The sequence below is a fragment of the Xiphophorus maculatus genome, chromosome 9 (genome assembly GCF_002775205.1).
Source record: "Xiphophorus maculatus strain JP 163 A chromosome 9, X_maculatus-5.0-male, whole genome shotgun sequence".
NCBI lineage: Eukaryota > Metazoa > Chordata > Actinopteri > Cyprinodontiformes > Poeciliidae > Xiphophorus > Xiphophorus maculatus.
The window spans coordinates 24,930,193-24,943,450 of record NC_036451.1 but is presented as its reverse complement, the minus strand read 5'-3'; the positions used below and the strand labels follow the sequence as shown (position 1 = coordinate 24,943,450).

The 13,258-nt window shown below is 43.7% G+C and overlaps 1 protein-coding gene across 1 annotated transcript in view; it reads right to left on the bottom strand.

Moving 5' to 3' along the window:
* atp10a (ATPase phospholipid transporting 10A (putative)) overlaps nucleotides 1–13,258 on the bottom strand; it is a 45,874-nt gene that overhangs the window by 17,537 nt on the left and 15,079 nt on the right. Inside the window, exons 9-10 of the mRNA XM_005804453.2 lie at nucleotides 13,049–13,243; nucleotides 5,266–5,821 (exon numbers count right to left, since the gene is read on the bottom strand). Of these exons, the coding sequence (XP_005804510.1) occupies nucleotides 5,266–5,821; nucleotides 13,049–13,243 (751 nt within the window). The remainder of the gene's footprint in view (nucleotides 1–5,265; nucleotides 5,822–13,048; nucleotides 13,244–13,258) is intronic.

Sequence of the window (13,258 nt, the reverse complement as noted above, 5' to 3'; positions counted from 1 at the left end):
GACATTCGCATTTTGTCACAGAACGACCCTTCTGTATCAATGCATGTGATTGCGACTGAACACAGGCAGATCGCGACGAGCACCACAGCTGTGAAGTGGAAGGAAAAACGATGGGTTTCAAAATATTGCACAAACAAAAGTGTCGCAATAAGCGATTAATCGCAGGACAAATTAAAATGAGCTCAATAATTTCCATCTTGACGATTCATATTTTCTGATGGACAATTTCATAATCCATCTTGTTTATAGTTGTGTGTGGTTTTTACGTCCGTTTATTTTTTTTAATTGCTTTTGGTTGTTGTTTTATTTGGGTCTTTTAAATATCTTCCCATTCCTGTGTGTAGTGTCCTGTACAAAGCTATGGCTCATTAATGTTTGAGCCGTTGTCAATATATTGCTAAAAAACGGTCCCATAACTGCAATATTATCATTTTTCACAATAATTTCTTGGACAACTTATTGTCCAGCAAAATTTGTTATGAAGTACCCAAGTGTGGCATCAATTTACATTTAGTATTCAAAGCTCCAAAATAAAACCCAGTGCAATGATATTGCTTTCAGAAATTGCTGGAATAGTAAATTCGATTTGATTCTGTTGTTCTGTGAAGGTCTCGGAGGCTAAAGAAGACCAAAGATGCATTCACAAGGCACGTCTTGATATTTTATTTTTGCCGAATCCCATTTTTGTGTGTGTGTGTGTGGTTGCTGATAAAAGGAAATAGTGACTAGTAGCTTTTTGTGGAGCATCGACTGCAACGTCTGCAGAAAAGTTTGGATGTGTAGTCAGAACCAAGAGTGGTGGCACTGTGATGTGATGAACTCCAGCAACACACATTTCTTTCTTAGTTTCATATTTGTAATGTTTAGCCAATGTTTATGTTTGGTGCAGAACGACCTAAACGTTGGATGAAATGCGATACGACCGTTCAGACTGCAGACGCTTTGAAAACGATCAGATCAGATAGATAGCTTTAGTACCACAAACTGGATTTTTTGGGTGATGAAGAGAATAAAATATCAATAAAATACACTATGCAATTATAACGTGAAAAAAAAAAAGAAAATCTGTATGAACACTGTGTACCAAGGTCAACTGATAACATGTTCAACCTAGACATGAAGATTAAAAGTTTTTTTTTCATATTTATTTTCATTTTAAAGCACAATACTTACGGAAAATAATACAGTTTCTTACACAAGACCATGCAGCAGTGGTGAAACTGGAGTTTCGTCGCAAGTCGTGCTGCAATTTCTAAAGGCTCAAGGGACTTCAGACCACATTCAGCGTCTCCTCCACGTGCGATGTTATTAGAGCAACACTAAACGACAGCCTCGTCTGAAAGCTAACACTCTACAGACCAGTGTTATGGGGAAGCCCAACCTGCATGAACAAAACCTATTAGCCATTAAATCAGTTAAGGGAGGGGGAATGAGGCCAAAATCTCACCATTGTGCTGGATTTCACAGAGAAAACTGCATAAATGCCCCTAAAATGGTAAGCAAACCACATAGCGTTCATTCCAGAGAGTTGTATTCTTCTCATAATGGACGCTCAGTTGAGTAATTATTTTGTAATCCAGCCTTATCTGAGAGAATGTGGGGATGCCAGTCTAAAAACATGTGAAATCAAAATAGGAGTGTCCATCTGCACTCGGGACAGGAGGATAACATATCTGGGGACTCATTTTTCTGTGAAGCTGAAACTTCCTGCTACTAATGAACAGGAGAAAAATGTCAAAATGACATAATAGCAGGCATTCCCTAACAGGAGGCCAAGGAAATGCGGTGCACAGGTTGCTTCGTATTAAATTATTAGGATGAAGAACACAGACTAAAACATAAGAAAAATAAAAAAGACAAACAAATGAGTCATAAAAGCTAAAAAAAAGAAAGAAAAATGCCAAAGTGTACAAATATTAGTCAAGAGTTGAGAGCCAAGATAGCAGACAATAAAATTCAACTGACACTAAATTGTTGTAGCTCTCTGGATAAAAGTAACTTATTATTTTCTTGTTGTTATATTCATATTTTGCAGCCATAATACAGAGCACGCTACTCCTACTTTCACTGCAGTGTTCAGAGTTGAACAGGACTGATTTATGTTCAGGAGAGTCGATAGTACATGACTAACTTCATGTTAATGTGCCTGGCCTTGCAGCATGGAGGGAATCTCTGCATGACTTAACAAGTATAACATAGACAAGCAGGGGGATTAAACTGGAACTCAACAGAGTCTCTCTTTTAAAATCTTTTTTCTGACTATTATACAGGTAAGTATGAGCAAGATCAGAGGTTCATACTTACCTGCACTCCAAGTACACAACAAAAAGTATTTGTGGACTACAAAAAAAGTTGATTTTGAATAATATGTCCCATTTAAAGCAAGGGGATAAAGAATTTTTAACTAATGTCACTTTAATATATCCTCTCTCTTCATTATATTCTGCAAGGAGTCTTAGGGGAAAGGTTAATGCTAGCCTTGACCATTTTTCCTAAGCTTAGCTACATAGAGCTATGAAGAAGTTTCTGTTGACAAGATGGGAGTTGAAGGAAATATGATTTGTGGCTTCTGAAAGGACTATTGAGGTGCCTCTTTTACGTTTTTACTAGCAAAACCATTGTGCAGAGTGCTGTACTGTCTGAACATGGACATGGGTAAGATGTTTGCAGTGTAAGGAAGACCTTCACTTCCTAAAACTCCAAAAGAGACTACATACCTTCCTGTAACACGACAAAGGAAGATTTTCTAAGGGATAAAACAAGGAATCAGAAAATGACTTCTTAAAAGATGTTTTACGGGGGAAGAAGTGTATTTATGTGGAGAGAAAATGCTCTGTTTGACATGGATGCAGCTTGTGTATGTGCTCTGTTGTCCCATTAAAAAGTCTATTTTGTGTTTTGCTTACTCTAAGGACTCACCCTTACATCTCTGTGGAGGGATGTGACCAAACCTAGGTAAGGCAAAAGAATATGCCTCCGACAGTCTTGCCATTCTCTCTGATCCGTTTCCTAAAATAAAACATTGAAAAAAAAAAAAAAAAACGCTGCTTTTTTTTCTCCCAAGCTTGGCTTATCTGCTGAATCTCCACATGATGACAAATAACTATTTATGCCATTTATCAGTTACGAAAGAGTTTGTGGTGTAGCAAGCAGGACTTCAGATGCAAACGTCAGAGTTTAATGTGGACTGAATCTTTCCAAGGATCTTTACCGTGTATACAGATTTAGTAGAAAACATAATTAAGTGTGTTTCTTTGTGTGCCTGGAATACTAACAATCTGGTGCGCCTTTACCATTAGATTATAAAGGAGCGCCTTGGCTATGCAGCAAGGAAAATGAAGAAAAAAAGGAAGTTTATTTGGGGAAGTTAGCAGAAAGCAGTCTTTAAACTCAAAGTGAGTTCTTACATAACCTGCGATCTTGTTTATTGACATGGAAAGGAGCAGAGTTTAGGTAAGAGGTGGATCTTCTAAGAGAGAGGTTTTCAAAGCGTGAGGCGGGGATTCTGAAGAAAGCTCAGTGAATGGAAATGAGGAACTATTACATTAGTTATGAAAGAAAGAAAGAATCCGACATATGTGCTGCGGCTGAAAAGCTGAAAAGATGGTGTGAATGCGCAATTGAGCTCTGATGTGCACTGAAAAAAGCAAACTCTGCTCTGCCTACAAACTTAGATCTCAGTTGGGCTGAAGCGAACTCTGGCATCCACATATGTATTCGAACCACACTAAACGGACCGGAGACCGCTCCAAAAGCAAGAACGTGACTGTAGCGCAGGGCATTCTGGGTAAATATAACCAAAACAAATGTGAGAGTCTAGCGCTAGTGGGAGAAATAGCTTGCTGTCTTATCAGAAACAAAAGACAAATCCTACAGCAATGTGACGCCACTTCCTTTTTGTTTGCATTTTGTGAAAAAGGAAGTTGCGCTCAGTGTCTTCTTCAGGAGTTTCCGTGTCGTTTCCTTCAGTAATGCTTTGTGCAGCGTCACAACAGGCGAAGAGGGGAAACGTTTTTGCCAATTGGTTTAGATCGTTTGACATAGTTAAGTGTGAAAGTGAACCGCACCAGCTCAAAATGTAACAAATGTTGAAATTTTGGTCCCAAATCAAACTGAGTCTACCAGATTATCAGGTGTGAAAACATCCTTGAACCTTGTCACATTTTGTCACATTACCACCTCAAATGTCAATGAATTTTATTACTATTTATGCAACAAAATAACACAAAGTAATGTATCATATATGGTACATGTTTACAAACTAACAAAAATACCAAGTGTGGCATGCATCTGTAGTTACAAATCCCCTTTTATTTCCAAAAGAACAAGTGCAATCAACAGGCTTTGTGTTTTGGAAGGCGTCAGAGGTTTTCATAAGCGCACAATCTTGAAAATCTTGCGATGGTAATATTACTGGTAAGCATTGCCAACTGCCTGTCCATGTCCTGTGTGAGCCTCTTCTGCTATGAGACTGTCCAACTGACTAAATACAGCATTAGCATGTCAAATGCAAGTTCATATTGTACTCCAATCATCTCTTTGTGATGTCTTTGCAATGACGATAACTGAGATATATTGTGCTGCCTAAACAAGTGGCATCATAAAGTCTGTTGTGTTGTAGCTTTACAACACAACTATCTTAAATGCAAAAACAATTTAAGATCAGGAGGGTCTCCTTCCAGCTCAACAACTCTAAACAAGAATGGAAATTCACCTCAAAAACACAGACTACCACCAACTACAGGTGGGCATTTATCACATTGTTTATCATTTATTGTGATACATTTCTTATAATATTTTGATTTATTGTTGTTGCTGTAAATTAATTATGTTTTTTTTAAAAATGAGAATGTCTGTATTGTTATTGTTGCTATTTTCTCCATTGTTTGTTCAACAAAGGTGTATCAATAAGTATCAATAACTTTGAAAGTAAGATTAAATACACTTACTGTGTGCAATTTAGTGATACAAATCACACTTTTTTATATGACTGATGTCCTAAAGAAGTGAATTACTAACGAATGTTTTTTAAGGACAATATTTGTGTTTCTGAAGCTGTAATTGTTGTGTCATACAGTCACAGCCATACAGTCACCTAAAAAGTAATAAATAGTTCTTATCTTCACACTTATTGTTACCACAATAGTACCACAAAACAGCGTGATAACATTTTAAGTCCATATCGACCTCCTCTGCCACCATCTACTACAAACTACACAAACCCAGAAAACAGCCAGAAATGACTGAACATGCCAAGTTCCCTACCTGTGTCAGGGAGTTTGATGAGGTTCATGATGACGGAGTCCGCTCCTTTGGTATACACTGTGATTTGATCGGTGAGCGGGTGCCTCACCACCACCGACATGCGCTTCCTGGTGGAGTCAAAGCCCAGCGTGTGCAGCAGCTCAAACGTCAGCTTCCCCAGGTGAGGCAGCTCCACCGTCACCTGGTCAGGAAGGCGTCCAACCAGGGAGCACTTGTACGCCCTGGCAGCGTAGACCAACGCGGCCTCGTCGGGCGACTCCGCCTCGTAGCGCAGCTCTCCTTCCTCAGGGTTGTCGGGCGGATTTTCGTCATAGCGGGGTGAAATGGCGCTGAAGGCTTGCTCCAGGGTGCCGGAAAGATGCTCCTCGTTCAGCTTGGTTAGTGTGCTCTCTGTCGAGGGAGAGGAGAGCAAGCTGGAGCAGCCCTTGTTGGAAGAGCGGTTGAGACTGGAAGAGCTGCTGCTGTTAGAGCCTGAGGTCAGGCGGCTGGGGGTGAAGCGCTTGATGAAGTCTTCGATGGTCTTAACCGGAGACTTCAGTTCAAACCTTGTTCGGACCTTGAAAACACAGATTAAAGGATAAATACACATCTGCGGTACTAGGGTTACGTATTCATAACCCTTTCAACTTTACTTCATCACTTTACAACCACAAACATTAATGGGCGGGGAGAATGTTTTGGGGAAGTTGAAGCCGGGTTAGTTTGGAGAATAATATCCCAAACTTTTGGACATCGAAATACTGCTCAATCCAACATCTGAAAATTAAATTGTTTAACTCCAAGGTGTGTGTTAATCCATTCATTCATCCATTATCTATATTATTTTATCTTTACAGTGTTATAGTTAAAAATTGGCTGTCCCAATGAATTATGTCACGTAGGCAACTTGTACGATTCCACTGTACAGGGGTACGTTTTTCAGGAACATTATCTAGTGCAAAGAAGAATCATGTACATTTGTATAATTTTTCACTAAATAGCCACTGCAATAATAACACTGGCAAATGGTTAATAACTCAATTAAATAAAAGACAATCCTGGACAAAAAACAGTTAAAAGGACAGGACAGCACTGCTAATCATATAGGCAAAGCTCAAATGGGACGGTTTAGATCAAAACAGGTTTATGTGTAGAAATGGTCCAATCAAAGTCACTTTGATCGGACCAATCATTTTATTTGTTTGAATGACCTTTATGACATAAAATCCCAATGAATTCAAGGTTTCTCCCAGTGAATCTTAACACAAAATCACGGTGGGCTGCTGTAGCGCCTCTACCACCGGGCTCAGCAGGTTTTCTGGGGGAAACTCTGGAAATGATGTAATAAATTTGTGGTAGTAACATAACAAAAAAGGGCAAAAGGTTTATACATGAGTACTTTTGCAACACACTGTCCAAAGAACAGCCTAGTATAGTGTTTTCTAAATTTCAGAGCATAAAATAAAACAACACCCTTTCATTTAACGCAGATAGTAACGACATTACTCACAATAAATCTATAACCCTGCAACCTACAAATACTAACCAAGTCACGACAACCTGGACTTGCTAGGTGTTGAAGACATAAACTAAAACTTTTCACACAGGCAACATGACGATCTTCAGTGATATGCAGTTTGAGCCAAAACTTGGCCACATCAAAAGGGTTTCAAGTAAATGTACTAAAGAAAGTGAAATAAAAGGGAGAATATTTCAAAGTTTTAAAATAAGACCAAGCTGTAGCTGCAACATTTCACAAACAGCTGGTTCCTGACAGCAGGCAAATACTTTCCACCTTTATATTCTCACACATGCATAGAAAAAAAAACTCTGAAAGCTTCCTGGCAGTCAATCGTAAGCAGTTTTCACCCATGTGACCCAACTATGAGGATCAGCGAGGAGAGCAAACATTCAGCTAATTTTGGGAAAGACAGGAGTCTAAGCAGAGGAAGGCTGGCTGAAGAAAAACAGGTTGGGTCATCAGGTTGGTACACTCAGCCTGAAAGTACGCAACTGCTAGTAAATACTGCCTGGAAACAGCTGCTGCCCTGTGGAGTAGCATTGCAGGGTCTGTTTCAACATTTTACCACCTAAATTTGAACACCATCCGACACAGTTTGTCAGGAGATCAAATAATAGGCAACAGCAAATGGCCTGTAATAAAGTAAAAGGACCCAACAAATCCACGGTGATGTTTGTAATGCTGAAACTGAACTCACTCACAAAAGGTTACTACCAGTTTAGGCACTCGGGAGGAGTGCATGTGTAGCAGTTCATCCAGTTTGGATTGTCAGAAACTGAGAAATCGGGTCTTTTTCCAACGAGTAAACAAACCATGCAGCAGTTAGAATGGTTTGTTTACTTGTTGGAAAAGGTCATGTAAACCGCAACACCCCTCGAGTGTGGAAGTCGTTACTGCAAGAAAAGAACTCAAATTCATTTTCAGTACCACTGAGGTAGTATGAAAGTAATTCAGAGTTACAAAAGTTAAAAGAACCCATTTCAAAATAAAAAGTTGGGTCAGGATATTTTTATTTTTACATACAAAAATCATGAGCAGGAACTTTAGTATTCACATGTTTCTTGTACGCCTATAATTCTGACGCACAAGCCACACCCACAAATGGGGATTGATGAAAAAGTCGGCTCTCTTGGTCGATGGGGGTTAAATTTTGTTCCAAGAAATGATTGGATGTGACACTGGAAAAGAATATTGTTGTGTTCAAGTTGTGCTAGAAGTTGTTAGACTATCACTAAAGCTCTTCTAATCCAAAATGCAAAACGTGTCGCAGCAGCACTGATGCTAATGTCAGCGTCCACAGTTCACATTTCTAAAGTATGTTTTTCAAAGAAGTTTCATGATTGACAAGAAGCTTCTGAAAGCTAAATTAGTAATCTGATGGTTGAATAATCTAAATAGATTAATTTAAAAAATCTATGTTGTTGCACTTGTATGTCTAGTTATTCAATAAATTAGCAGGAAAGGGTCTATGTTTTTCTTGAATGAACATATTTCCAAACAGTCCTGTTTTGCCTTCCTTATCAGAAAAGAATCATTTTAGGATTTTGGATATTTAAAATGCCTTCCACTTCCAGAGTTAAATGTTCATTAGAAATAAAAGTTTATTGATCTTTGAGAGGGTATAGTTGGATTATCATTCTATTACCTGAAAATTATTATAGAAATTATTGTTTATCGCAATAACGTCTGGGACAGCTGTTATCATGACAGGCCCAGTCCTGGAAGTACTTAGTCAAACAAATCGGGCATCAATACATTCTCAATCAATGTATTACTTACATTATACTAAACAACACCAATGTGATTGAGAAATCTATTTAACTTTTAGAAAATTGATTAAAGGTATTTTATATGCAGGTTAAATTTAGGACCTTTTCAGAGCAATTTTTGTCCTCCTTTTGTAAATTAGCATGAATCCACCTCTACACACTCCTGCACTGATGAAAATCTCCTGGCAAAAATCCTTCAGCCAGTCCTTGCCGGGGTGGTGCTGTACGACAACACAGAGGGTGACTCACTCCGCGGTCCCCTGACTGCAGGAGTCACGGCTCTCACAAATACACAAGTATAAATCCTTCAATGGGCTGGGTTAGCTACAAGGGCATCTTAATAAAATGTGAACAATCGCACCGGCACTGGGAACAACAAATCACAACAATAAAGACGAGCGGAAACGAAAGCTGGAGGGAGGCTGCATCAAAGCTGCTGATTTTGTGTTGCACAAGGCTTGTATTTTTTCTTCATCTAAAGCGATAACCTTGAAGGACAAACACACGCTCACATGAATAATGTGTCACTTTGTACAGTTTAATCGCAATGGCTCCATCCCTCTGGGTGGGTGGGGCGTAGGGGTGGGGAGGTGGGGGGCAAAAGGGGGCAGGACAGGAGGTGGAGAAGCTGTGTGACGGGTGGGGAGGATATCACCTCAGAACAGGACAACCACACCCAGGCTCACGTAGGGGCAAAACAAAACTCGGATACACGGTTTTGTTTGGACACAGCACATCAAAGAATGGCAGTGAAAGGTACGTGCACATGGACATTTTTGCTTTATTTTGGAAAGTTTTAGGAAAAGAGTAGCTGGTGAAGGTAGAAGCTTGGGAAGGATGACTGAGAACTTTTAACTCTTCTTGACTACCTAAAAGATGAGAAACTTGATTATTATGCCACAAATATTAGCGATTTTCTGAACCAATCATTAAATTACAACTTAGAAAACTAAATTACAGGCTATGCACATTCACTTGACTTCACCCGTCTTGGGTCTTGACTTCTCTTCACTCGTTCCCAGAGGTGGGTAGAATACCTAAACATTGTACTCAAGTAAGAGTAGAACTGCTTAACATGTTTATATTCCAGTTAACGTAAAAAGTAGTCATCCAAGAAAAGGTTAAAAAGTATTTGGTAAAAAGTCTACTCAAGTACTGAGTAAATGATCAAATTATCAATCCATCCATCCATCCATCCATCTTCTTCCGCTTATCCGAGGTCGGGTCGCGGGGGTAGCAGCTTCAGAAGGGAGGCCCAGACTTCCCTCTCCCCAGCCACTTCTTCTAGCTCCTCCGGGGGAATCCCGAGGCGTTCCCAGGCCAGCCGAGAGACATAGTCCCTCCAGCGTGTCCTGGGTCTTCCCCGGGGCCTCCTCCCGGTGGGACGTGCCCGGAACACCTCACCAGGGAGGCGTCCAGGAGGCATCCTGACCAGATGCCCGAGCCACCTCAACTGGCTCCTCTCGATGTGAAGGAGCAGCGGCTCTACTCTGAGTCCCTCCCGGATGACTGAGCTTCTCACCCTATCTCTAAGGGAGAGCCCAGCCACCCTACGGAGAAAACCCATTTCGGCCGCTTGTATCCGCGATCTCGTTCTTTCGGTCATGACCCAAAGCTCATGACCATAGATGAGGGTGGGAACGTAGATCGACCGGTAAATCGAGAGCTTCGCTTTTTGGCTCAGCTCTCTCTTCACCACGACGGACCGGTACAGCGCCCGCTTGACAGCAGACGCTGCGCCAATCCGCCTGTCGATCTCCCGCTCCCTTCTTCCCCCATTCGTGAACAAGATCCCGAGATACTTAAACTCCTCCACTTGGGGCAGGACACCCCCCCTGACCCGGAGAAGGCACTCTACCCTTTTCCGGCTCAAGACCATGGCCTCGGATTTGGAGGCACTGATCCCCATCCCGGCCGCTTCACACTCGGCTGCGAACCGCTCCAGCGAGAGCTGCAGATCACGATCTGATGAAGCCAAAAGGACCACATCGTCTGCGAAAAGCAGAGATGAGATCCTAAGGCCACCAAATCGGACCCCCTCAACACCTTGGCTGCGCCTAGAAATTCTGTCCATGAAAGTGATGAACAGAATCGGTGACAAAGGGCAGCCCTGGCGGAGTCCAACTCTCACCGGAAACGAGCCCGACTTACTGCCGGCAATGCGGACCAGACTCTGACACCGGTCATACAGGGACCTGACAGCCCGTATCAAAGGGCCCGGTACCCCATACTCCCGGAGAACCCCCCACAGGGCTCCCCGAGGGACACGGTCGAACGCCTTCTCCAAGTCCACAAAACACATGTAGACTGGTTGGGCGAACTCCCATGCACCCTCCAGTACCCTGCCGAGGGTGTAGAGCTGGTCCAGTGTTCCACGACCAGGACGAAAACCACACTGCTCTTCCTGGATCCGAGGTTCGACTATCCGACGGACCCTCCTCTCCAGGACCCCTGAATAGACCTTGCCAGGGAGGCTTAAGAGTGTGACCCCTCTATAATTGGAGCACACCCTCCGGTCCCCCTTTTTGAACAGGGGGACCACCACCCCAGTCTGCCAATCCAGGGGAACTGCCCCCGATGTCCATGCGACATTGCAGAGTCGCGTCAACCAACACAACCCCACAACATCCAGAGCCTTAAGGAACTCCGGGCGGATCTCATCCACCCCCGGGGCCTTGCCACCGAGGAGCTTTTTAACCACCTCGGTGACCTCGTCCCCAGAGATTGGAGAGCCCAACCCAGAGTCCCCAGGCTCCGCTTCCTCAGTGGAAGGCATGTTGGTGGGATTGAGGAGGTCTTCGAAGTACTCCGCCCACCGGCCCACAACGTCCCGAGTAGAGGTCAGCAGCACACCATCCCCACTATAAACAGTGTTGGTGCTGCACCGCTTCCCCCCCCTGAGACGCCGGATGGTGGACCAGAATCGCCTCGAAGCCGTATGGAAGTCTTTCTCCATGGCCTCTCCAAACTCCTCCCACGCCCGAGTTTTTGCCTCAGCAACCGCCCGAGCCGCATGCCGCTTCGCCCGCCGGTACCCATCAGCTGCTTCCGGAGTCCCACAGGCCAAAAAGGCCCGATAGGACTCCTTCTTCAGCCTGACGGCATCCCTCACCGAAGGTGTCCACCAGCGGGTTCGAGGGTTGCCGCCGCGACAGGCACCGACAACCTTGCGGCCACAGCTCCGATCGGCCGCCTCGACGATGGAGGCACGGAACACGGTCCACTCGGACTCCATGTCCCCCACCTCCCCCGGGACGTGTTCGAAGTTTTGCCGGAGATGGGAGTTAAAGCTCCGTCTCACAGGGGATTCCGCCAGACGTTCCCAGCAGACCCTCACAACACGTTTGGGCCTGCCAGGTCTGACCGGCTTTCGCCCCCACCACCGGAGCCAACTCACCACCAGGTAGTGGTCAGTGGACAGCTCCGCACCTCTCTTCACCCGAGTGTCCAAGACATACGGCCGCAGATCCGATGAAACGATGACAAAGTCGATCATCGAACTGCGGCCCAGGGTGTCCTGGTGCCAAGTGCACATATGGACACCCTTATGCTTGAACATGGTGTTCGTTATGGACAATCCATGGCGAGCACAGAAGTCCAGCAACAGAACACCGCTCGAGTTCAGGTCGGGCGGGCCGTTCCTCCCAACCACGCCCCTCCAGGTCTCACTGTCATTGCCCACGTGAGCGTTGAAGTCCCCCAGCAGAACAAGGGAGTCCCCAGGAGGAGCACTCTCCAGTACCCCCTCTAAGGACTCCAAAAAGGGTGGGTAATCTGAACTGTCGTTCGGCCCGTAAGCCCAAACGACAGTCAGAACCCGTCCCCCCACCCGTAGGCGGAGGGATGCTACCCTCTCGTTCACCGGGGTAAACCCCAACGTACAGGCGCCGAGATGGGGAGCAACAAGTATGCCCACTCCTGCCCGACGCCTCTCACCTTGGGCAACTCCAGAGTGGAAGTATGTCCAGCCCCTCTCAAGGAGACTGGTTCCAGAACCAGAGCCGTGCGTCGAGGTGAGACCGACTATTTCTAGCCGGAACCTCTCGACCTCACGCACTAGCTCCGGCTCCTTCCCCACCAGAGAGGTGACATTCCACGTCCCAAGAGCCTCGGTTGCAGAAATTATCAATCATCAAATCAAAATATAAAGTTAGGTGGAAATTTTAAATATTTTAAGGATGAATATGATAATTCATATAGGTAACAACAAAAAAAATAACAAAATCAGGCAAAAGAAAAAATTTTACAAACCAGTTTCTTTCAATAAAAAAATCTTATGAAACTAAGAAAAACTGCAAGTGTATTTTTGGTTGGAACATGTTTGTTCTTCATTCAGTGAAGTTATCCATCTTCAATTCTGTATTTATTTAATACACCCTAAGAAATGTGAAGAAGAGGATTAGGGCCACTAAAATCAGAATTCTGACTTTTTTTTAAGTTGAGAACTTAAGGACACACACAAAAGAAATTCACAAAATCAAACCGAAGGCCTGTGGGAGCCGCCGTGCCTCACCTTATGCCTGGGCTGATTAGGCGAGGTCACCACCACGGTGTTACAGATCGCGAGAGCGATGAAGAAATCTATGATATCAGAGAGGCTGGAGGGCAGGTGGGACACGGACTGGCGGTGGAAGCGCATGAAGTCCAGCTGACTGCTGCATTCATTGACTCTGTCCAGGAGCTGAGGATCAGGGGTGACATCCTTCTCCTACAGGACAGAGAA